The sequence below is a fragment of the Centruroides sculpturatus genome, unplaced genomic scaffold, assembly GCF_000671375.1.
Source record: "Centruroides sculpturatus isolate CEXI.00-Female unplaced genomic scaffold, Cexi_2.0 scaffold82, whole genome shotgun sequence".
NCBI lineage: Eukaryota > Metazoa > Arthropoda > Arachnida > Scorpiones > Buthidae > Centruroides > Centruroides sculpturatus.
The window spans coordinates 49,842-74,495 of NW_019384498.1; the positions used below are offsets into that span (position 1 = coordinate 49,842).

The window sequence follows — 24,654 nt, forward strand, 5'->3', positions numbered from 1 at the left end:
GAAAGTATTGTCCATTGCTAGCCACTACTTTCTCCCATCGTTCTGGCAGCATTTGAATTCCACGTCTGAAAAACGACACATCTTTTGAGGCTATCCAAGAATTAACCCATTTTTTGGCATCTTTATAAGAATGGAAGTGCTGCTCAGCCAGGCCATGTGCCATCGATCGGAACAAGTGATAATCCGAAGGGGCGATGTCTGGTGAATACGGCGGGTGGGGTAGGACTTTCCATTTAAGCGTTTCCAAGTACGTTTTCACCGGTTGTGCAACATGTGGCCGAGCATTGTCATGTTGCAAAATCACTTTGTCGTGTCTCTGCTCATATAGCAGCTGTTTTTCCTTCAATGCTTGGCTCAAACTCATCAATTGTAGTCGATAGCAATCTCCTGTGATGGTTTCGTTTGGTTTGAGCAGCTCGTAATAAACTACACTTAGCTGATCCCACCAAATGCAGAGCAGAAGCTTCGAACCATGGATATTCGGCCTTGCTGACGATGTTGATGCATGACCGGGCTTACCCCACGATTTTCTACGCTTAGGGTTATCGTAGTGTATCCATTTTTCGTCACCTGTCACGATACGATGCAGAAAACCTTTCCTTTTCTGCCGTTGAAGCAGCTGTTCACATGTGAAAAGACGCCGTTCGACATCTCTCGGCTTCAACTCGTACGGCACCCAATGTCCTTGCTTTTGAATCATTCCTAATCCTTTTAAACGTTTCGAAACTGTTGTGTGATCAACTCCTAATGATTCTGCAAGTTCAGCTAGCGTCTGACATGAGTCTTCATGAAGTAATGCCTCTAATTCCTTGTCTTCAAACTTTTTTGGTGCACCAGATCGTTCTTTATCTTCAACATCAAAATCATTATTTTTGAAGCGTCTAAACCAATCTCTGCATGTTGTTTCCGACAGAGCATGGTCGCCGTAAGTCTCAACAAGAATTCTGTGTGCTTCAGCTGCAGATTTTTTTTGAATAAAATAGTGCAATAAAATTCCCCGCAAATACTCTTTTTTTGGCACGAAACTAGACATGTTTAACACAATGAAAAAATAAGTTGTTTACACTTCGGTGAAATGACATACTGAATTTCAAGGTCGCTTATTGTACTTCCTTACAGATGCGTCACCATCTAAAAATAAACACACGTGGTTCTGGTAACGCCATCTGTTAAAGAACAGCGAGAACTTATTCAAGGTCCTTATATATACTGTATTATAGAATAGTATAGTTCATACTTTACAATGAAAATCATTTTTAAAAATATTAAACTTTTAAATACTTTAGAGGCTCTTGTAATATATTATCAGGATTGTAGTAGTCTATTTTCTTCTTATTTGTTTATTTTTTTCAAAGTAGTTTTTTAACAGTCTATATTCAGGAAGATTAGTCTTTTTGGAGATACTTTACAAAGTATTTCTACCAGAAAATAGCAAAACTTTTGATTACTCCTGCTATGAAAGCAGAACTATATTTTGTTGTGTCATCAACAGCATTATTCATAAAGTTTATTGAAAAATTTCAGCATGATGAATTCCTGATACAGAAGTTGTACACCAATATAGTTTAGCTTGTTCAAATTCTAGCTGGACATGTATGCAAGTCTGCTATGCTAAAAGAACTGAAAAGGACATCTGGACATGATGCAAATTAATTGTTTGCAGAGTTAAGTATCCTGTTATCTGTTGAAAAAATTACTGTCTCAAGTGTAGAGAAAGTTACATCAAAGAATGTGAAAAAATACATGCAAACAAATTCCTAAAGGATGTTGAGTCATATTATATTTTAGATTGTAGGCATATCATACAAACAGGACCATTATATTCTAGGCCATGAAATGTCATGCTCACTTCCTACACTTTTTCTCTGTTTAGGTTGTAGACGTCATCACCATTGCATGAGCTTTTTCAATTGACATTGAAGTTGATGTTCTATTAGATCAGTGTTTCTCAACGGGGGCGATATCGCCCCCATGTGGGCGTTTTTTCCATGTTGAGGGGGCGATTAGTAACAATTTATATTTTGGGGGCAAAAAACAATTTTCTGGGCAATATAGTAAAACATTATATTAATAATAATTAGATATTTTATTCGTTATATCATACAATAATTAAACAAATAACATTATACTAGTTACTAGTCTATTCAATGCAGTACGAATTTGGCATATAGTCTTGGTCCTCGGCATTGGAATTTTGTAGTGAAGGGGGCGATACTACATTGAAGGGGGCAACGATTCGTTAGAGGTTGAGAAACACTGTATTAGATGAATGAAAGCTTATTCAATTGGAAGTACCAAATAAGGCTGGTACATATTATGTAGATGTGTTCAGAGATGAGATAGTCAGAAAATGCACTGACAAAGGATGATTACAGTTGCAACTTGTTCATCTGCCAAAGATTATGCCTGCAGTACTAACTTTGTCACAGTAATGCTAATGTAAAATTCCAATCCTGTTTCTAGCTGAACTTTAATAGAATGCAAATTATATATATCAGAAAGAACACTCAATAGCATTTTGATCACAAAGAATGTTCTTAGACAGTACTAAAACAACTCCCATCTATTGTCTATTACAAAAAAAATTACTCTAGCACAAAGTACATACAAGTGATGCCAAAGTTAAGTGAGGACTATAAAATGGTAAATGAAGAACAGAAAAAAAGATATAATTAATATGTTGAAGCAGGTATTAAAAGATAAGCATGAGAAAGTTTCAAAACAAAAAGTGGAAATTGAAACCAATTTATATTAAACTAAAAGAAAAAAGAATTATGAACATCTGTGAGAAATAATGAGATACACTGTTTTAATTGGCCTTACTATTCAATAAGTATGATCTTAACAGATCTCATATTGATAAACTTTTGGCAAATACAGCAAACAGGGATCACAGAAAGATGATTACCACTGAAGATAAGCAAAGATTGGTCTTTTGCTATGTGAGGGCAGGGTGAAAAGTTCTCGGCCTACCCCATAGATGGCACTGCTATATATGAAATTACTGTTTTGTTATGGTGGCACAGTTGCAAAACTAAATACCAAATGTGAATTTGATCAGACAAATAGTTTGTTTTATACGGCCATTTAAAGTAAGCATTGTGTATGTTTTTGACAAAATGAATAAACTCGAATATCGTTCTGTCATAAAATTCTTCGTTTTGGATGGTTTATTGCCAACAGAAACTTATCCAAAGTTGGTAAAAGTGTATAAGGAGTCTGCACCTTTGTTATCAACAGTAAAATAATGGGCAGTAGAATTTAAACGTGGTTGTACATTGATTGAAAATGATCCATGTGAAGGACGGCCAAAAACTGCAACTACCGAAGAAAATATCGAGAAGATACACAATATGGTTCTAGATGATCAGTGATTAAAGGTATATGAGATAGCTAAGGCTGTAGGCATCTCAGAAGAAAGGGCACGGCACATTTTACATGAAGAACTCAGTATGAGAAAGCTTTGTGAAAGATGGGTGCTGCATTTGTTAAATGCTGATCACAAACAAATGAGGAATTGACTTTCTCATTAATGTTTGTGCTGTTTTAAGAAGGATCCAATTGATTTTTTGCACAGATTTGTTACGATGGATGAAGCATGGGTTCACCACTTTACACCTGAGTCAAAACAACAGTCCAAGTAGTGGGTAGAACCCAGTGGCTCTGCACCAAAGAAACAAAGACAATTGCATTGGCTGAAAAGGTTATGGCTAGTGTTTTTTGGGATTCCAAAGGGAATTCTTTTAATTGACTACCTCTCAAAGGGTCAAACAATTAATGGGGAATACTATGCACATCATCTTGACCAGCTAGATGAAAAAATTAGAGAGAAACGGCCTGGTTTGCAAAAGAAAAAAAAATCCTCTTTCACCAGGACAATGCATCTGCTCACGAAGGTGCTTTGGCAATGGGAAAATTGAGAGATTTGAAGTATGAATTGTTGGAACATCCTCCCTACTTGCCAGATTTTGTTCCCTCTGACTTTCATCTATTCCCAAATCTTAAGAAATTTTTGGCTAGAAAACATTTTGGGTCAAGTGAAGAGGTGATAGCAGCAGTAAATGGATATTTTGAAGACCTTTCAGATTCGCACTTCAGGAATGGAATCCAGTTATTGGAAAAACGTTGGACAAAGTGTATTGAACTAAAGGGAGACTACATTGAGAAATAAATGCCTTTTTAAAATAAAAACATCATTTTTTCACTACTAGGCTGAGAACTTGTCACCTTGCCCTCATATACTGAGTTGGAAAGCAGGTTTTTATAAATACCTTGAGAGTTTTACCAACAAAAATATTACCATTAAGAGAAATTTAACTCTGACTGTTTAACAAATGATAAAGAGAAGAGAAAGCAAGGAGAAACAAGCAATTATTTATTGTGACATTGTCACAGTGCCAGGCTGCAATTTTTAATCATATTTTAATTTATTTAATTTAAAATATATGCCCACCACCTCAAATTAGTAGTCCCTGTACATCATAATTTTCCTTTAACTATAGAGTTGTGCTAGTCATCTATCTACCACCTTGCAGGGGAAATTTTTAAAATTGAAATAACATGATTTCTGGTTTGTATTAGAAGTTTGTATATAGTTAATTGGGGCCTCCTACCTCTAAGCTTTCCATATCTAGTCTTGACTTTTGAAAATCTATCTAACTCCATTCTTGAGATTAAGGAAATACAGGTGGACAGAGGGATGGATAACAGTGGGAATTTATAGGTCTACAATTTTTTCAAATTGCAGCCCAAAAATATTTGCCCATCTGAAATTCATCAATGGCTGCTTGAAATGCATGGTGCAGTGAATGAGGCAAATGTGCTTAAATGGTGTTGGTTATATAATGAAGGGAGAACAATGCAAGGACATGTATGATGAAGCAAGATCCAGATGCCAGCCTATCATCACTGAAGAGTTGAAAACTTGTTGATGCATACATTTGACAGAGCAGAAGATTAATGATTGATGAGCTTCTTGTGTCTTTCCTTAATGTTTCTCATTCTGTTGTATATGAAATTGTTAGGGAACATCTTCAATATAAGATTTGCATGAGATGGGACTCAAGAATGTTGACATCAGAACACAAACAGAAGAGAATAGCTTCTTCTTGGACATTTCTTGATTACTACTGTATGGTAGGGATGAATTCTTGGATTATACAGTTATGGGAGATGAAACATGGGTGTCTCAATATACATTCATGTCTCATATTCCTCTTGAATGGCTACATGGCAATCTCTTGAATTTGGCAATCACATTCTATGACCAAATGCAAAAAAATTCAAACAAGCATCTTCAACCACAAAAATCATGGCTGTGATTTTTTGGAACTGGAAAGGCATTCTTCTGATTGATTTTCTGCATTGATGGTTTAATCAATGTGGAAAGATGCTGTAAAATATAAAGAGAGTTAGGGGGCATTATACAGAACTGTTAGTGTTGTGTTGAATCCAGTTGCTAGATATATGTAAAACTTTACAAATTTAAAAATAACTTATTTGTTTGGATTTCAATAGAAACAGTTTACTTTCATTTTTAAAATTATGAACTAATTACTGTATTTAAAATTGTAATTCAGTTTTTTCATTATTTCTGTTAGTTATTATTTTTAATTGCTTTAATATTTCATAAAACCACAGATTTAAGTAAAAGTTTCTCACTACTATTATATTAACTTCCAGTTTCCAATGCACAACAACTGTCTTAAATAATCATTCATCATTGTAACAGCATACATAGGGCTGACTATAAGAGAAAGTATAATTTTTCAAGTTGGAGTGAATAGTTGTTGGTGTGGGATAACTTGCAATGCCTATGACACAATAACATTAATGCTGGCTACAACACTAAAAGTTGAAAAGTTTGTTTCTAGTCATGGAGTGTGTGTGTGTTCTAACATTTTGGCTCCTGTGACTTTGGGGAAGTTAAAGGCTTCCCTGAAGTCACAGGAGCTTTGTATTACATAGTATAAATGTTGAATTCATGGGACTATGACACATTTTAACTGAAGTTATTAACATTGAAATATGTATCCTTGTCCACTGAATCACAAATCTACTTTGCAATAATGTAGACTTTGCATGAACTGATCTCATAGTAATAGGCTTTGACTGTACCTATATGAGAAATTCTTAAGAAATTGCTTCTGTAATATATTTAAAAAATTTTTTTGCATTAATAAATTTCTCTCTTTAACATTTTAGACTGATGATGGGTCTGATGATCTTAAAAAAGGAACTCAACTCTTAGAAATATATGCATTAGAAATTCAAATGTATACTGCCCATAAACGTGGTTGTACATTGATTGAAAATGATCCACGTGAAGGACGGCCAAAAACTGCAACCAGAAAGAGTCTTCTGGAGTGATTTCCCACTTCTTCAGATGAAAAGGGATTTCTTGTTTCCATGTATTACTTCAGTTATCTCAGCTATTACATCATTGTTTGAGCCATATCCATTTGTACTTAAATTACCCAACTTTTGTTTTTTAACAACATTTAAATATAATATGGAATATTTTGTGAAAAAAATATTGTATTGAAAGTCTTGTATTAGACTTTATTAATCTTTGAAATGCATTTTATCGTAAGAATTAATATAGTGTATTTTTTAAAACACTTAAACATTTTCTATTTATATGAAAAATTAAGATATAAATTTTTTGGAGGAAAATTTATATTTTTGTGTTGTTATGATATTCTACATCTTTTAAGTAAAAGTATTTTATATAAGAAATATGGAGTGTTGCAGGTAACTTTATCTGTATGATATATATTTATTATTTAGTACGATATCACATTTTTAAGAAACTTGACATTATGTTTGTTTAATGCTGAAATAATAGAATATGATAATATTTTTGGCTATTTGACTTTTACTTTTTAAGGAAAATGTGTGAATATGTTTTATGAGTACATATATTTCAAATTATTATTTAAATTAAATATTTTTTTCTTTTTAGAAATTATATGAACAGTCTCTTCACATTAAGTCAGCTATACCTCATCCATTGATAATGGGAGTAATAAGAGGTATATTTCTTAAATCATTTTCATAGATATGGATCTATAATTATGATGTAATATTAGAAGTCAGAAAATTATTTTTATTTATGTTTATCATTAAGATTATGAATTGCATATTTTCATATAATGACAATATAAGCACTATAGAATCTAAATAAGTTATAAATTTTTACTTCAGATTTTAAATATGAAATAAACTTATAAGATAAGTTTAAGTTAGATTTATTAAATAAAACTACACTTAGTTCTTAATGTTTGTTTTTAGACAAGGTAAGGATTTTAGGGATTCTTTTAAATTTAATGAAGTCTTTATTAAAATCTTGTAATGCCTGGAAAATGAAACATTTATGATAATTTTAAATACTGCACCACTTAGGCAATCAAAATCTAACAATAACAATGTTGTCAAAATCCAAAGATATGTCCTCTTAGAATATAAATTGGTTATTCATAAGTAAAGAATAAACTGAATTTTGAAGATTTGTAAAAAAATATAAAAGCATTGGAATGAAAATACAAAGAAATTTATGTTCTAAGAATAATCTTCAAAAAGTGCATTTAAATATATCTTCAATGCTTTATTTAGACTGAAAATTACAAAACATCTTTTAATGCTTTTCATCTTTCACCTCAAGCATCTTTAGATAAAACATTGATGAAAATTTTAATAGAATAAAATACAGTAATACCTCAACTTATGCTACCCCGACTTACGTGAACCCAGAGTTATGCAATTTTCAAATCTCATTGATTTGTCTTTTGTTTGAGTGCCACGCAACTCTTGATTACTCACTTCCCCCACACTATTGTTCAGCTTACATGTTCGGACATGTCATGTGGAATTGATGCATAGCTATAATTTATTTTGTGCTATTTATTTCTGTATTTGTTATATCTATGGAGACTTGAGAGAGACTATGTGGTGATTTCTTGTAACTGTGAATGAATCAAAAGGCAAGATAAGATTAACGAGAACATTTATTAGCTTACATACATTCAATTTGGATTTTACACAAAAGGCATCTGCAATTGTGAACAATTGAGGAAAAAGTATACATTTATCAGATAATAAACAAAGACTCATTTTGTAAACAATTTACCTTTTGTATATACAACTGACAAAGTTGTCTTTCAAATTATAAACAGACTCGATCCCAAGCGGTCTTTCGATGGTCGGACATACAAAAAAAAAAATGAACAAATGGTGCCTAACTTAAGCGCTGCTTACAATAACAAATATGATTAATCTTAACACTCTACTATGTCATCCAAACGAAGTAGAACTGATTCTTCTGCATCAAACAAGAAAAGAAAAACTTTATCTTTGGAATGTAACATTAAAGTTAACATTATTAAAGACTTTGATACAAAAATGAAAATTTGTGAATTGGCAAAGAAGTTTGATCTACCGGAATCGACGGTCAGAACAATTATAAAAGGTAAAGAAAAAAGTCTCAAAGCTGTAAAAAATGCTCAATTTTAAATTCAAGCATCATTCATAAACGTCATGGTATTATTGCTGAGATGGAAACAATGTTAAAATTATGACATGATAATCAAGTAAATGTGAAAAATTGTCCTGTTGATCAGAACATGGTGTATTCTCAAGCTAAGCTGGTTTTTGAGAGATTGAAAGAGGATGCTGGAGAGGTGGTAAAGATGAAGCATTTAAAGCTAGTAACGGTTGGTTCACCCGATTCAAAAGTCACTGTAATTGGCATAGCATTGCAGAAAGTGGAGAGGCGGCAAGTGCTGATAAAGAGGCTGCGTCTTACTATCCAGAGAAATTCTAAGCTATGATAGATGAAGGTGGCTATACCAGCCAAACCATATTCAACGTAGATGAGAACTGGCCTGTTCTGGAAGAAGATGCCTAAAAGAACTTTTATCGAGCGTGAAGAGAAAACCTTTCCAGGTTTTAAGGCTGCCAAAGATTGATTGACAGTGATGGTTGGTGCAAATGCAGCCGTTGATTGTAAGTTAAAACCTCTCTTGGTTTATCGCTTGGAAAATCCAAGAGCATTGAAAAATAAATTTAAAGCTGGCTTGCCTGTGATTTGAAAGTTGAATTGTAAAGCTTGGGTGACAGCTTCCCTTTTTGAGGACTGGTTTGGTCATCACCTCATATCTGAAGTCAAACATTATTGCCAATCTAAACAAATTTCATTTAAAGTGATGCTAATAATCGACAATGCACCAGGTCATCCCCCTGCAACTTTAACTAGTTTTGACCCACATGTGAAAGTTGTATTTTTGCCACCAAATACGACCAGCTTGCTTCAACCGATCGATCAGGGAGTCATCAAAATATTCAAAGCTTATTACATGACATGATCGTTTGCACATCTGCATGAAGCTATGAGACAAAACAATGAGCTCTCTGTTAAAGACTTTTGGAAACAATTCAATGTTTTACATGCAGTGAGAATCATTGGACAATCTTGGAATGAAGTTTCACAAAAAACTTTAAATGGAATCTGGAAAAAACTGTGTTCTTCTTTTTTACCACTGAAACTCGGGCAGAATCAGTGCCAGAGCCTGACGAAATTGATAATGTGATTGAAAAAGTTGTCGATCTTGCCAGGAAAATAAATTTAGAAGTGGATAGTAATGACATTCAAGAACTGCTGGATTCCCACAATCAAAAGCTGACAAATGATGAGCTCATAGAAATACGTGAGGAAGAGCAAGACATTGAAGAACTTGATTCTTTAGACCCAGTTCAATCAGAAGATCGAATGACGGTTGGAAACTTGACAGAGGCCTCAGTTCAATTGAAAAGGGGTTACAAATTTTAGAAAATATAGACTCTAACGAAGAGTGCATTTCTTCTACAAACTGAGAAATAAAAAAAAATTATTAGCATGCTATGAGGAAATTTGCGGAAGGAAAAAAATTTTGAGCTGTCAGACGAATTTGTTAGATTTTATGAAATCTTCTACATCAAAATAACTTCGGTTTACGATTTTAATAATATAATTTGTTATACATATGTATTATCTAAGATTTTATTAAACATTTTTTTCTAAATTATTGTTTTCTTTAGTCTCTGACCCCAGTTAAAAATTTGTATGTATTTATATGCGAAACTATACCCCAACTTATGTGAATTCGACTTATGTGGTTATCGCTTGGTCCACCTATCGCATAAGTTCAGGATATTACTGTATATAAAAATAAATTTAAAACAATAGGGTCGATTCACTGAGGAGGCCAGAACAAGACAAAATGCATATGGATTCTGAAAAAAACATAAAATAAATATTTATTTCTTGATTGTTCAAGAGATCTACAACAATGATTTACTAAGTTGGAATAGAACGATTTCTTTATTTACTTGTTAAATCATTTTAAAAATGGTTTATTTTTAGAATTATATTTTTTGATGTTTAATAGAATAATTTTTACACTTATATAATTATATAAGATCTAGAAGAAATTTCAATAATAATTCATTTGATTACAAAGATCAAGAATTCACATAACAAAATTTATATATATTTGACATATCACAAAGAAATACATTAATTATTTTTGATACTTTCTTATTTTGAGAGTTTGCATAAAGTTTTTATAATAATAGATACTATTATAAAACTTCAATACTTCTTTGTGTTTTAGTTTAATAAAGAATTGTTAACTTTTTATGGATTCTTAATTTATTAGTCTTATTCTGATAAATAAATAAATAAATTATTAAAAAAAATAAATAAATANGACACTGAATTTTTGTTCGGCCTTTTGATTTCCATTCTGTTCTGCAAAGCAGATTACTTTAATTTTATACTCTGCAGTAAAACTGTTATTTTTTCTTGCCATCTCGCAAAGTTGCAGTTAACTCTACTTGATATGATAGTAAGGAACCTACTAGAGTGCTATAAAGCATCATAATTAGCAACTGCTCCTATTCTACATCCTCATAGCCTCCAGCAAGTACAACAATACTTGCTGGAGGCTATGAGGAAATGCACAAGTACAACATACTGTTAAGCCTATACAAGGGAGTGAGGGTATATATGTATATACACTTAAAATTTAGTGAAATATTTTGAGAAATGCTGATTTTTCCCCTCCTGTAGAATGTGGTGGAAAGATGCATTTAAGGGAAGGTGAATATGAGAAAGCTCATACAGATTTTTTTGAAGCTTTTAAAAATTACGATGAATCAGGTAGTCCTAGGTAAGTTATATATTATTAAATTGATTAAATTCTATAACATTGCAATATAGTTTGTTATAGATTAAAATTCAGAAAACTGTAGGTAAAGAATTTTTATATCTGTTGTAAATTTATCATTTGTTCATTTTGGATCTTAGTTATAAGTGAATTAATTATGTTTTATATTTTAAGGTTGCAGAATTAAAACAAAAATCTTATTTAAAATATGGAAGAAACTAAGTCATCTTCATTCTTCCATTTTGTCCAATCACCAGGAACAAAACAGTTTTTTTTCACAATGATGATTTTTTTTTATTATAGGCTATGCCTCTGCAAAATTATGTAAAAGAGTTTAAAAAAATTCTCTGATGATAAGGCATATGATAGAGGAGGCTTTCAATTATACCGTCTACCATTTTAATTTGAAATTATTATATATATATATTAAAATGTTATAGTTTATCATCATGGAATTTTTTAAACTGTTTTACATAATATTGCAAAGGTATTGCCTCTATACTCTCCCTGTGAAGAAAAACCATTTTATTCCGAGCGACTGGACAAGACGGAAGAATGAAGATGACTTAGTTACTTCCATATTTTAAATTGTGAAATATACTGTCTTCCATTTAAATTTAAAAATCTTCTTATTAAAATAAATAAAACTTAGCCTTGACATAGAACAATTAATAAAAAAATTACTTAATAAATATGTTATAAATTTTTTGAACATTTTTAAATGTATATCATTTAAATTTGCAAATTTGTAATAATAATAGTTCAGATATATGTATGACTTCATCAGAACAGTATAGAAATGCTAAAATATTAAGTAGTCAGAGTATTGTTATTAAGATTAAGCATTTTTCAAGACATTTTGCCTCATTGTCAGATCACAACAACTCTAATTTGAATAAAGCACAATTTTTCAAAAAACTATTCCATTGGTATGCCAGAAAAAAAGTGCTATTTAAATGCAACAGAAAAATGTATTGAAAAGGTTTAATCCTGATTAAAATATTTAGATTCATTAATATAAAAATTAAAGTTGTATTTTCCATAATAACAAGGGAAGTAGAAGAATTGAAGCAATAATTAATAAAAACTTATAGAAATATTAAGTGTAAGCTAAAAATAAGATAATTACCTAATACAGAAGAGCATTGATTATCCGACCCCTGATTAACCGTCCACGTTTTAGTCGGCAAATTCAAATGTTCGCTAGTGATGTGGCGCTACAATATTTGGCTATGTCTTGGCTACTTTAATATTATTTTTACGTGTTTTAGCTTGCAACACTGGATCGACCATGAAAGGGAGCCAGTATTTAAACGAGGCTTAATTTTTTAATTTTTAACGATACAATAGCGACGATTATTATTTTAAAAAATTTTTGTTAGGCTTAACATCGATGAAAATTCAACGCGAAGTAGGTTAATAGCGATATACTAATATACTAATTACATGGGATATAATAATATACTACACTAATAATGGATTTTTTCATACTTTTCGGTTATCCGACTTTTCAATTATCCGACCAACCCCAGTCCCCAGTTGAGTCAGATAATCAATGCTCTACTGTAATTGTAAATTTGCACAAAACTCTTAGTTTTTTAAAACTTTTTTAAGTCATTCTTTACTGTAGCAGGATGAGACTTCTGGATGATATGATAAGCAGCATGACTTGTGTTATTTAAGAAATAATCTAGTATATTTAAATAAAAAAGTTGTAATTCTTGATCTTTTCTTGTCTTTTATAATATTTCTCAATTATTATTTATCTTCTGTTTTAGTTTATATTGACTTTTAGTATTTCCATGCATATTTTTCACACTTTTTGCCATTTTTTATTAATTGAAAATTGAGATTTGAAAAATATGCAAATTATTTTTGAAAGTAGACTATATCAGTATTTATTCTTACAAGAAGTCATGATTTTATAAGATAGTTTTAATACAGTATTTTAAAAACTTTGTATACATATTCCAAATATTTTGAATTCTCACATCAAACAGTATGCAGCCATTTTTTTATAGATGTGTACACTCTAAAAATTAAATTAATGATGACTGCAGTAAGTTCAAAAATTAAATGGACCCATAAACCCTTTAATAAAGAAGGTCTTTCTTTTGAAAATCACATATGGTGGCAATTTTTGTCCATCGGCAGTCACGGCTAACATTACTGTGTGTCTTTGCTTCTTGCAGTCAGTTGTTTTGATGATGACTGATTGAGAACCGTCTTTTTCCACAGTAGTGTTTGTTGGCATATCGAAAAACGCAGGTGTCTGATCTGCATTCCCTATTTTGGAGAGCAAATACGATTGTTTTTCCCGCTTCCATATGATAAATCTGAAAAGAGACACACTGGTCTATAAAATGTCAAGGCAACCTTTGGCTTAAATGTAGTTCTTCTACATAGAGAAATATTTTGTGTCAGCAATATTGTGAGCTCTTGATTGTAACATATTGTGTTACAGCACAGCCATTGTTGCATGTTTCTTCAACATACTGTAACAGTTCTTTGTAGGGGATACTTTCCTTCTTGGGACCACGGAATGTCCTCACATTGGACTTTGTATTGCTTAGAGCTTCTTTTTGTTTATGCAAATAGCAAACAACTGCCTCAATGACACTGAATTTTTGTTCGGCCTTTTGATTTCCATTCTGTTCTGCAAAGCAGATTACTTTAATTTTATACTCTGCAGTAAAACTGTTATTTTTTCTTGCCATCTCGCAAAGTTGCAGTTAACTCTACTTGATATGATAGTAAGGAACCTACTAGAGTGCTATAAAGCATCATAATTAGCAACTGCTCCTATTCTACATCCTCATAGCCTCCAGCAAGTACAACAATACTTGCTGGAGGCTATGAGGAAATGCACAAGTACAACATACTGTTAAGCCTATACAAGGGAGTGAGGGTAAACAAAACAGCCTGTCTACTGTAAAAATTCTTGTTGGCGACTCATGTCCTATCTCCTACACCAAACAGTTCAGTATGAGAAGTCTTGCATTTCCACTCATATTTTGTTTTCCATAAAAACATTTCTTGGAAATGCATATGCAAAAAATACTCATGGAAATATGGTAATACATTTTATATGTTTATCATTGCAAATTTTGTCAAAAAATTTTCTTGAAAGCATTTCAATTATGTATATTCTCTACATAATTTTTTATTTATTTTTGATAATTATTCTTTAGTAGTTTTGTAAATTTAAAAAAAAATCATTTCTTTTGAGAATACAGTCAACCCCCCCCTATAACATGGGTTCCTATAGTTCGGATTCCTATATCACGGTGAAAAAATTGTGACAGTATTCATACAAACATGCTAAAAAAACTCCTATAATTCAGTAAAACATCATCGTTGACTTGTGCCATGACAGAATTGCACAAACTGCTGAGTTTAAACGAGCAGCGGACCTAGTAAAAACCATTTATTATTTAACGTCCATAAAAATTATATTTATATTAATGATGTCTCTAAAGTTCAGCAAATTTTTTGCAAAAAAAATAATTTATCGGGAAGCATGCGAGCACCATTCGATGACAATCTCCACGACGAAAACAAGCTTAAGCAACGGCATAGTCGAACGGTGCACATTCAGTAAGTAATCCTACAATTTTTTGTTTATAGCATAGTTTATGTGGATTATTCCCAAAAATTTTCGCCATCTAGCGCCACGCTACGGAGAGTTTAGGCGAGCTATCGTCTGTACAGTATGTAAATTAGATACCGTAAGTATAATACAGCACTGTAATTTTATACATTTCTTGTGAAAGAAACATTTCTTATTCAACGGCGATTAAAATTATTTATATTAATGATGTCTCCAAAGTTCAACGAAATTTTCGCAGAAAAATAACATCAGAAATCGCGGCCGTGGTTTGGTGCGCTGTTCCGCGATGAAAACAAGCTTGAGCAACGGCGATGTCGAATGGTGCACACTTAGTAAGTAATCCTACAATTTTTTGTTTATAGCGTAGTTTTTACGGATTATTTCCAAAAAAAATATACGTATTTTGGAAATGTTGAGTCGAATTAGTCTAGAATCGGTTAATTTTATGGAAGAAACCTTTCAAACAGCCGTAGTCCGTAAACTGCATACATGCCGGGCTGTGATTGGCAGGACTCCTAGAAGCTGGATTCATAAAAGCCGGAACATATCTACCGTGTTATAGGGGGGTCAACTGTATTCTGTCTGCTTTACAGATAGAAACATATAGCAATTCTATTTGAATATGTTTTTCATATTTTGTTATTTCCATAATTTCTGATTTTGATAAAGTGAAAAATGTTGAAGAGAAATGAAATATAAAACAGAATTATTTAGAATTTATTAGTTTTATTCCATTTAATTGTTTATTCTAAAATAAGGTAATTTATGAATTAAGATATGAATTAGAGAATATAACAAATTAATTTGTAAATCTGAAGGTTTTTAATTTATTAAAAAAATAGTGATGATATTAAAAAATGTGATGATTTAAAATATTAAAATTTGAAATTGTCATTTATAAATTTGTAATTTGTAAGTTTTAAATGTTTATAAGCATATCAGCTATTTACTCTTCATTAAAAAATATTTAAAAATTTATTTAATTTTAGGAGAACAACATGTTTAAAATATCTAGTTTTGGCCAATATGCTGATGAAATCTGGTATTAATCCTTTTGATTCTCAGGAAGCCAAGCCATATAAGAATGATCCAGAAATTTTAGCAATGACAAATTTAGTGAGGTAAAATATATAGCTTTTACTTTAAATGTAGAGTGTATTATGTGGAAAATAATTTAATATTTATTACAGTGCCTATCAAAATAATGATATTAATGAGTTTGAAACAATATTAAAAACAAACAGAAGAAACATAATGGATGATCCTTTTATAAGAGAACATATTGAAGGTAAATTATCTGTTATTATTATCATGTCTGTTATATTTATTGCTAAAGAATAATTTTAAGCCAAATAGCTTTATTTAATTTTTATTTTAAAATAAAGTACATTTGTCACATCAGACTATAGTTTAACTATTTTTGTTTTGTTTATAACATAATATTAAATATTAATTGTATGTTTGTGAAAAATAGTTTTCTAATAATTAATATAAACAAACATGTCAATATTAAAATGAATACATTTTAATAAATATTCCTAATTGACAATACTTGTTAATTTTTATAGTTCTTGTGCTTATATTACTATATATAATTTTAATATAACACCAACAAATTATATTGAATTATTTTTTTAGTAACTTACAACAATTGAAATTTGATCTTATCAAAAAAAAGTTGTTATGGAAAAGGTTAAAACAGTTATCAGCATGTATCTGTTAAAATTGGGAAATGTTTTCAATGTATATGTAATCATACAGTAGCATACTATTGGTTACTTCAAATTTTAGTTATAAATTTGCCAATATAGTATATTTGTTATCATATAATAATGAGTATATTACTGAACTTTAGTAATCAATTAAAGTAGATTTACAAAAACAAAAATGAAAATAAATTTTTCCAAAGTTTATTGTATCATTAAAATAAGTCAGACAAGGGGGAGGGGTTGGTTGATCTTCAATGGACATCCTATTTATTTCATGGAATTTTATACAGTTTATGCATTTTATTATATTTATTTCAAAATTCTTGTATGTTTTGTTTTTAACTTACGGCATCTATCATTTGTAAAGTGATAAAGGTTTTAAGGTGGTCTGAAGAGGGGAGGGAGTTACAGAAACTTGGACAAACTAGGGAAGAAAAAATTTCATGAAAAATGTGGACATAATTTATGGACAGCCCCTAGATGATATTTTTGAATAAAGGAAAATTGTGAATTAAAAGCAGTATTTTAAAATATTCTTTATAGCTTACCAAGATATTAGATGATGATTATCTTTTACTTTTTAAAAAGTGAAACATCCTCATCTTTTAATCTCTAATGATGTGAATATTTTATATAAATATTTGGAGATAGAAAAAATTGTTTAAAATTTCATTATTTAAAAGAAATTTCATAGCTTCAAAATTTGAACATATTTTAAATTTTTAAATGAAGTATTAACTTGTTTTAATTTAAATTTCAGATCTGCTTAGGAACATACGTACGCAAGTGTTGATCAAGTTGATCAAGCCATATACTCGCATACACATACCCTTTATTTCAAAGGTTAGAATATTCATATATTTTAAAATATATTATTTACTTTCGAAGTACTGTAGTTATTCTAATAAACAGTGCAAGAAAGACACCATACTCTAATAGTAAGGGTAGTGTCTATTGGAGGAAGATAATACTTATTTTAAACTAAAAATAGCATAGTATCTAATGTTGTTATGTTTGAAATAAAGAGAGTGCATTGTGTGTTTCATTTTTACTTGAATAATAATAGTAAATAATATAGAAAAAGTTATGGATTTATTTCAACAGTCATATCAAATTCCCAAAGAGTGTAAATAGTAGTCACCCTCTAATAGTAAGCAAACTCTAATAAACAGCACAGTTACCAACTGAAAAAATTAATAGACAGTGCTCTCTGTTTATTAGAACAAATATGGTATATGAAATTAGAATATGCATATTAATACTCTTACTGTCTTATATCACAACTGGCTAGCACTGTAGACAATTGGTCACTGCTATAAAGGATGGATGAATGATGCAAAATTTTAGTAGATGTATATAAAACAACTAGTGGAAAATATATTAGAAAAATTAGTAATAACTTAGATTTTTGAACATAATAGATTATTTACAAAGTAATCATTAGATAAATTTCCAATTAGATTTTTTTTTAATTTGCTTACTCAAAAAAATTTTTTTTTTTTAATGTTTCAGTTAGAAAGTTATTCTGTATCATTTTTTAAATGTAGTCACAAACAATTACATTATGGTGAAATTACATAGTGAGAAGTATAATGAATATTACTAAACTATTGCTTTCGCGGTATAATTAGTTACTGGAAAATCATTATCAAGAAGTCATTGTAAATTAAATTCTGATATTTTTATAGTTTCAATATTATAAATTGTTCTTGATATTTTGAACAACATAATGTCATAAGATGGTCATCAAAAAATAGAAATTTACTATAATTTAAGAAATGCTGCATTTAAATATTATCATGTTTGAGCAGTTGTATAGTTAAGACATTCCTGATATTTGCATTCTATGCTAGATCATAGAATGTCTTAGATAATTGATTACAAGATAATAAAATATTTGGATGTTGTTTTCGAAACCGTGTTTTGTGTTTTTCGAAGTCCAAAATATTTGGAATTTGTTTGGAATATTTGGAATTGATTTCATTAATATAGTTAATACACTATTGTATTTTAGTATTATTATTTTTATTATTTTATTATTGTGGGCAAAATGAAATTGCTTTATATTTTTATTTTACAGTTAAATCTCTAACCAACACACAGACAATAATCTACATGACAAATATTAAATAGATATGCACAATGGACATTCTTTTTGAATCTCTATTTAAAGCAAAAACAAATTTTCATTAAAAATTTTATATATTAAGAACAAATTTTTGTTAAAAATTCTATTGTTTTAAATAGATATGGATATTTCCACATATATAGACTGTTTTATTTTCCAATTAAAAACTTAGAATTCATAACAACATTAAAGTTATCTATTTAACTTTCATTGTGTATGGTCTCTTTTATCATTATTTTCTGTAACTCTCATTCAAATACACAATGTCTATACAGTAGAGCGTCGTTTATCCGAAGGTCGGTTATCCGAAGGAATTCCAGTCGACAAATTTAAATTTTCACCAGTGCTGTGGCACTGTAATCTTTGGCTATGTCTTTGGCTACTCAAATATTTTACGTTTTTCATACAAAATAACTTCTGAAGTATAATTTTTTATTGTTTTTATATTTTTCAATATATTTATTTTGTTTGTACAAAATAAAAAAAATAATTTTTAACGATACAACAGCCTTTGTTAGGCTTAACATCAACGAAAATTCAACGCAAAGTGACATGCAATTGAGAAAAATTTCAACACGGGATAAATTAATATATTTTTTCGTACATAACTGGTTATCCGAAAAATAAGTTATCCGAACAACCCCAGTCCCCAATTGATTCGGATAAACGACGCTCTACTGTATTTTTTAAATTTGCAAAAGTTTTAAAACAGTATATGTAATAAGTAGTGGTTTGTGTCTTTCCCATTCAAGCTGAACTTGTGTTAACACACAAGATGTTAAGCTTCTAAACTTCTAATGCTTTCCTTTAGGCAATGCATGTTTTGAATCTTTTACCAATACAGCAAAGCCTTCAGGTGCTTCACAGAGAAAAATCAAGGGTTAAAGTGTGAGGACCCTTGAGGCTATGCCATGGGTCCACAATGACAGTTTGTAAAGTCCAATTTTCTTATGTATGATGATTTTTGGATATCCTGTATTTTCTATGTAAAAGTACTTACAGATTTAATTGTGTGAATTTTGATTTTGTCTTAAAATTTATAATCAAATCATAAAATTATTAAGACACAATTTATAATTATAAGATTTTACTCAAAAATTTAGAAAAATATGATATATTTTGATATATTTCAGGAATTAAATATTGATGCAAATGAAGTTGAAAATTTATTAGTGTCTTGTATTTTGGACAAGTAAGTATATCAAAATTTTATAAGAATTATTTATGGAATTTTAATTATAATTTAATTTTATGAAATACTTTTAACATTATTAACAATAGCATCAAGTTTATTTAATCAGTTTGCAAAATACAATGCAATTAAACTGATTTTAGAATGATCCGAATGATATACTATATTAACTAACTAAGAATAATCAATATTAATTGCATTTTCTCATCTGGAACTTTCAAATATAAAAGCCAGAACTATAACTTTTCTACATCTTATTGTACTTCAACAATTGTGTATGGCTTTTAGTTAATATAAATCAATAAAATAATAACATAAGTATCACTATCATTTGTTCATATGTATAACTTTTATTATTCATTTTCTCAAAATCTCTTTTGTACATTTCTAGTAAGAAAAATCATTATGCATAAAGTGTTAGTTTTCTTTGAAATATAGATCAAGCAAGAGATCATGTTGGCATGGTAAGTTGATGATTGTTGATTTGTTAAATTGACAATCATCAATTTATCATGATTACTGTTAATTAAATACAGCAGTTATTCGGTGGCATAAGAAAATTTTGAGATAGATAGATTATAGATTTTATGAAGTAATTGCATTTAATTTTGCAACTGTTAGTGATAGTATCATTTTAATATTTGATGAGCTTGATACCAGCCAGTAAACAATAATTTTTAGCACAATTCATGGTAGTGGTAAAGCGTTTTGTTCGTCTGTCCGATTTCCATGCACATGCGCAATGATTTCACTTTTGTTACTTAGTATAATGAGATGTTCCGTCGATCCATTTGATTCAGACTTTGGATATTAGGCTTATAACTTAAGTCAGCTAGATATTTCCAATGTTAGGCTTAGGAGCTACCTAAGTGTTATGTTCTGCTCAATCCATTCATTGTGCATATCCATGCGCATAAGCAAAAGGGAACTAAACCTTTTCATTTACAGTCACTATGAGTTATAGTAAAAACTACCTGGTTAGTATATTATATTAAATTAAATTTTATAATAATAATTATAATTATAATGAATTATAATAATAATAATTAATTTTAAATTATTTGATTTGCTTTTGTGAAGCGTGCTATTAGGTATAAAACAAGACTGGTCAAGCTTATTAATACATTAATAATGAGGTGTACTGGAAACATATAAAAAATGCCATAGAGAAATAGTTGAATATAAAATCTTATTTTTTATGTACTGTAAGTGTTGCTTTTGCAATAACTTTGGTGACTAACTTGTGACAGTGACAGTGTTATCATTGTCACTATAAGCTAGTTACCTGTGAAAGTAGTTAGGCCACAGTTAATGGAAATTCTAGTTTTGCTGAATTAAATAATTTAAAGCACATTAAATAAACTTTATTATTATATTTTTTAATTATTGAGTAATTTATCTGGCATATTATTAACACAGAAAGAATTGTAATGTTTCTTTGGTGGTTTAAACATATAAGTATGATCAGTCATAGCATGAAATGAAGTGTTATTTTGTACACATTGTAGAGTATGCCTTTGATGAGTATTGAACAATAATTTTTGATTGTTCTGTTTTTATCCACAATTTAGCTGATACAGAGGGTTTTCTTTATCACGAGTGCATCTGTACTTATTGTTTCTCATTTTTGCTACCAGAATTCAATTACCCATTATTGCATTAAAAACTTTCCCATATTTTTAGCTGATTATTTTGTTTTTGATGCATTGTTTGTCCATTAACAGGTGCATTTTTTTCATGAACTTCAATATCTTTGAAGCTTTGGTTTAGTAAAGGTATCTTTCCTAGTTCAATTTCTTTTGCAAATCATGTTCACATTTTTTTTTGCTGACATTCCAATGTGCACTGATTTTCAGAATCTTATACAAAATTGTTAATGCAATGCTGCTGCACAGTTAAAACTTCATAAACTCATCTTTAGCAACAAATTCAAGTTTATCTTTGAGGGACAAATTTACATTTCTTATATAATTCTTCAATTATCTAAGAGGTACAGTGCTGTGTTTTAATTAACCTTTTAGCAGTGGGATAGTCGGGTATTGTTTGGCATGTTTATCAGACATATTATCCATGATTTTTTTTTGTTTTCTGCAAATCAAATTTGCATTCCTGGTTGATTCATTCTGTGCTAGAAGAAATAATGATTGATTCACACCCCTTAACAATANAATTAACCTTTTAGCAGTGGGATAGTCGGGTATTGTTTGGCATGTTTATCAGACATATTATCCATGATTTTTTTTTGTTTTCTGCAAATCAAATTTGCATTCCTGGTTGATTCATTCTGTGCTAGAAGAAATAATGATTGATTCACACCCCTTAACAATATATATATTGTATCATTTTCTTTGAATAAACATTATATATAAAATATTTGAGTATTTTTTTTTTTCATGGAACGCCATTATCATATTTTATGTTAATTTATATGGAAAAAATTGTTTTGCTTAACGAGTGTTTCGTATTAAAAGTAAGATTCTGCAATGAATTATGCTTGTTAATTGAGGTTCTACTGTACTGAAGTAAAGATTTATGATTATATTTTTACAACACAGCAGATCTACAAAATAATTGTTAAGGGTTTTAAAAAATGGAATATTTTATTTAGAAAAAATATTAAAAATTAAACTGTAATTGTTTTATAGTTATGATGATTATATATATAAGTTTGATTGATGATGATATGAAATATCAAACATGTCTATAACACAAAAATCAATGTTTTGATTTATTATTAGACATTTTTTAGAGAAATGTTTCATTTGCATTTCCAATATGCATAATTTTGTTTTAGTGACATTTTTCAATACTGAAATCTTATGTTAATGACAAAAATTCACTTATGGGAAGTTTATGGGAACACAAATGATAAGTTATGAGATGTAAATTAAATTTTAGAGAGATATATATACATATAAGTTAATTAATTGGTGATTTTTATTAAATTATTAATACATTTTTTGCTTTTTATTATTCTACAGTACCATTCAAGGTCGAATCGACCAAGTTAATCAAGTGCTAGAATTAGATAAGAAAACGCATGGTGCAGCGCGGTATAATGCCTTGGACAAGTGGACTGCTCAGCTTTCGACACTACATCAAACCATTGTTAATAAAATGGCATAAAAAGAAAACTATATGCTGAGTGATTAATTTTGTGTGCTGAAAAGACAGCATATTTGCAATGCCCTGCACATTGTGATTGTTCATCAGGAAGCCTATGTCCAGATGTAAATTGGCTCTTGGAGTGAAGACACCTTATCCTGAGGCATATTGATTGAAGCTGATGAAACTTCCAGTTTTGATGTGCTTGTTTCCAACACCCGTGATGGTGTATACATGCTAGGAATTTGTTAATGCTCTCAACGCCTGTGTTATGGACCAGCCTAGCAGCTCAACATTTTAGTTTAAAATGGTTATTTCAAAACAATAGACAATTCCTTAACATTCAGAAGTGAAAAGAAGTTTAAATTTCATTATTGCTTCTTATTACAATTACAGTCAACCAAATGAGCTTTCTTATCTAGCATTGAAAATACTACAATATTTAAACAAAATCTACCAAAATTAATAAGAATTTCAGATAAATGTTGGCATCAGTTTTCTTCTTCTTTTTTTTTTTTTTAATTTGCTTGAATACGAAACTTTATTACCATTCACAACCGTTAAATAAAGATGAGTGAAATGACGAGAATTTTATATAAAGATAGTCTGGTTCAACTTTTTATTAACAAAAAAAAGAACGAATAAATTAATTAAACCTTAAATGTGAAAAATTAAGTAACTTGTTTTTTTTTAGAATTTTAATACTTTCAAAATAATTTATTTTGATTAGTTTTTGGAAATAATTGTATCTTCAAATTTTCTAACTGATAAAAATAACTGAGTTTAAAATCATTCATTCAAACAAATATAATAACTAAAAATTGCTATTTCAAATTTTTTTAAAAAAAAAACTTTATTAATAATCTGTTGGAATGTATTTCTAAGCTTTATTATTATCTGTATTTCGTTTGTTCTCAACTATTTTATAATGCTCAAAAATTGTATAGTTTTCTAATTAATTAATTTAAAATTTAACGAAGATATATTTATTTGACAGTTGCATTTCATCCATAATGATGCAGCTAGTTCAACATAAGACAATACTGTATAAATGTATATATATATTTTTAGGATAGTTGTTTAATTAATTACATTCTTATTTTAAATTTCTGCATTCTTTTTAAATTTAAGAGAAATTATACTTTCAGTTTTGAAATCATTCTTTAATATTCTAATAATAACTTTTTTTTTTATGAATAACAAATGACACATTCAGCCCATTTCCAAAAACAATGCAGATATAAATTATATTAAGAAAATGTAATGTGGAGAAGCATTTTTTAAAAATAGCACATATATAAATGAAGCTGATGGAAAATTATGTGCATTGATTATTTTATTTATTTATTTATTAGGAATTACGAGTAATTGACAACTTATTAAAAATATTTTAAGAGAATTTATTTTCAAAAGCTTTATAAAGAATTAAAAATAGAAAAATTTATTAAAGCTTTTTATAAAATTAGAACAATAGAAAATAAGTGAAATCCTTTATTAATTAACAGAAATGACATTATTTTTTTATAACTAATAATGTTACTTCTGTTAATAGAATATAATTTTTATAAAATGAAATACCAAAACTTATTGACTAAATTTTCTTTATTTTTTTAGAATATTTACAATTCTAAATAAATAAAAAATGATTTACTCTGTGGTAAAAATTCTGTGAAAATTTTAAAATTTTCATACATTATGAAGACATT

At 29.4% G+C, this 24,654-nt stretch overlaps 1 protein-coding gene across 1 annotated transcript in view; it reads left to right on the forward strand.

Annotated features, from left to right (window-relative positions):
- LOC111621969 (COP9 signalosome complex subunit 2) overlaps positions 1–23,610 on the forward strand; it is a 72,025-nt gene extending 48,415 nt beyond the window's left edge. The window contains exons 6-14 of the mRNA XM_023364225.1: positions 6,205–6,295; positions 6,717–6,721; positions 6,965–7,034; positions 11,108–11,207; positions 15,804–15,935; positions 16,005–16,102; positions 17,284–17,366; positions 19,785–19,843; positions 22,825–23,610. Coding sequence (XP_023219993.1) covers positions 6,205–6,295; positions 6,717–6,721; positions 6,965–7,034; positions 11,108–11,207; positions 15,804–15,935; positions 16,005–16,102; positions 17,284–17,366; positions 19,785–19,843; positions 22,825–22,969 — 783 coding nt within the window. The 3' untranslated portion in view covers positions 22,970–23,610. The remainder of the gene's footprint in view (positions 1–6,204; positions 6,296–6,716; positions 6,722–6,964; positions 7,035–11,107; positions 11,208–15,803; positions 15,936–16,004; positions 16,103–17,283; positions 17,367–19,784; positions 19,844–22,824) is intronic.
- The last annotated feature ends 1,044 nt before the right edge of the window (positions 23,611–24,654 follow it).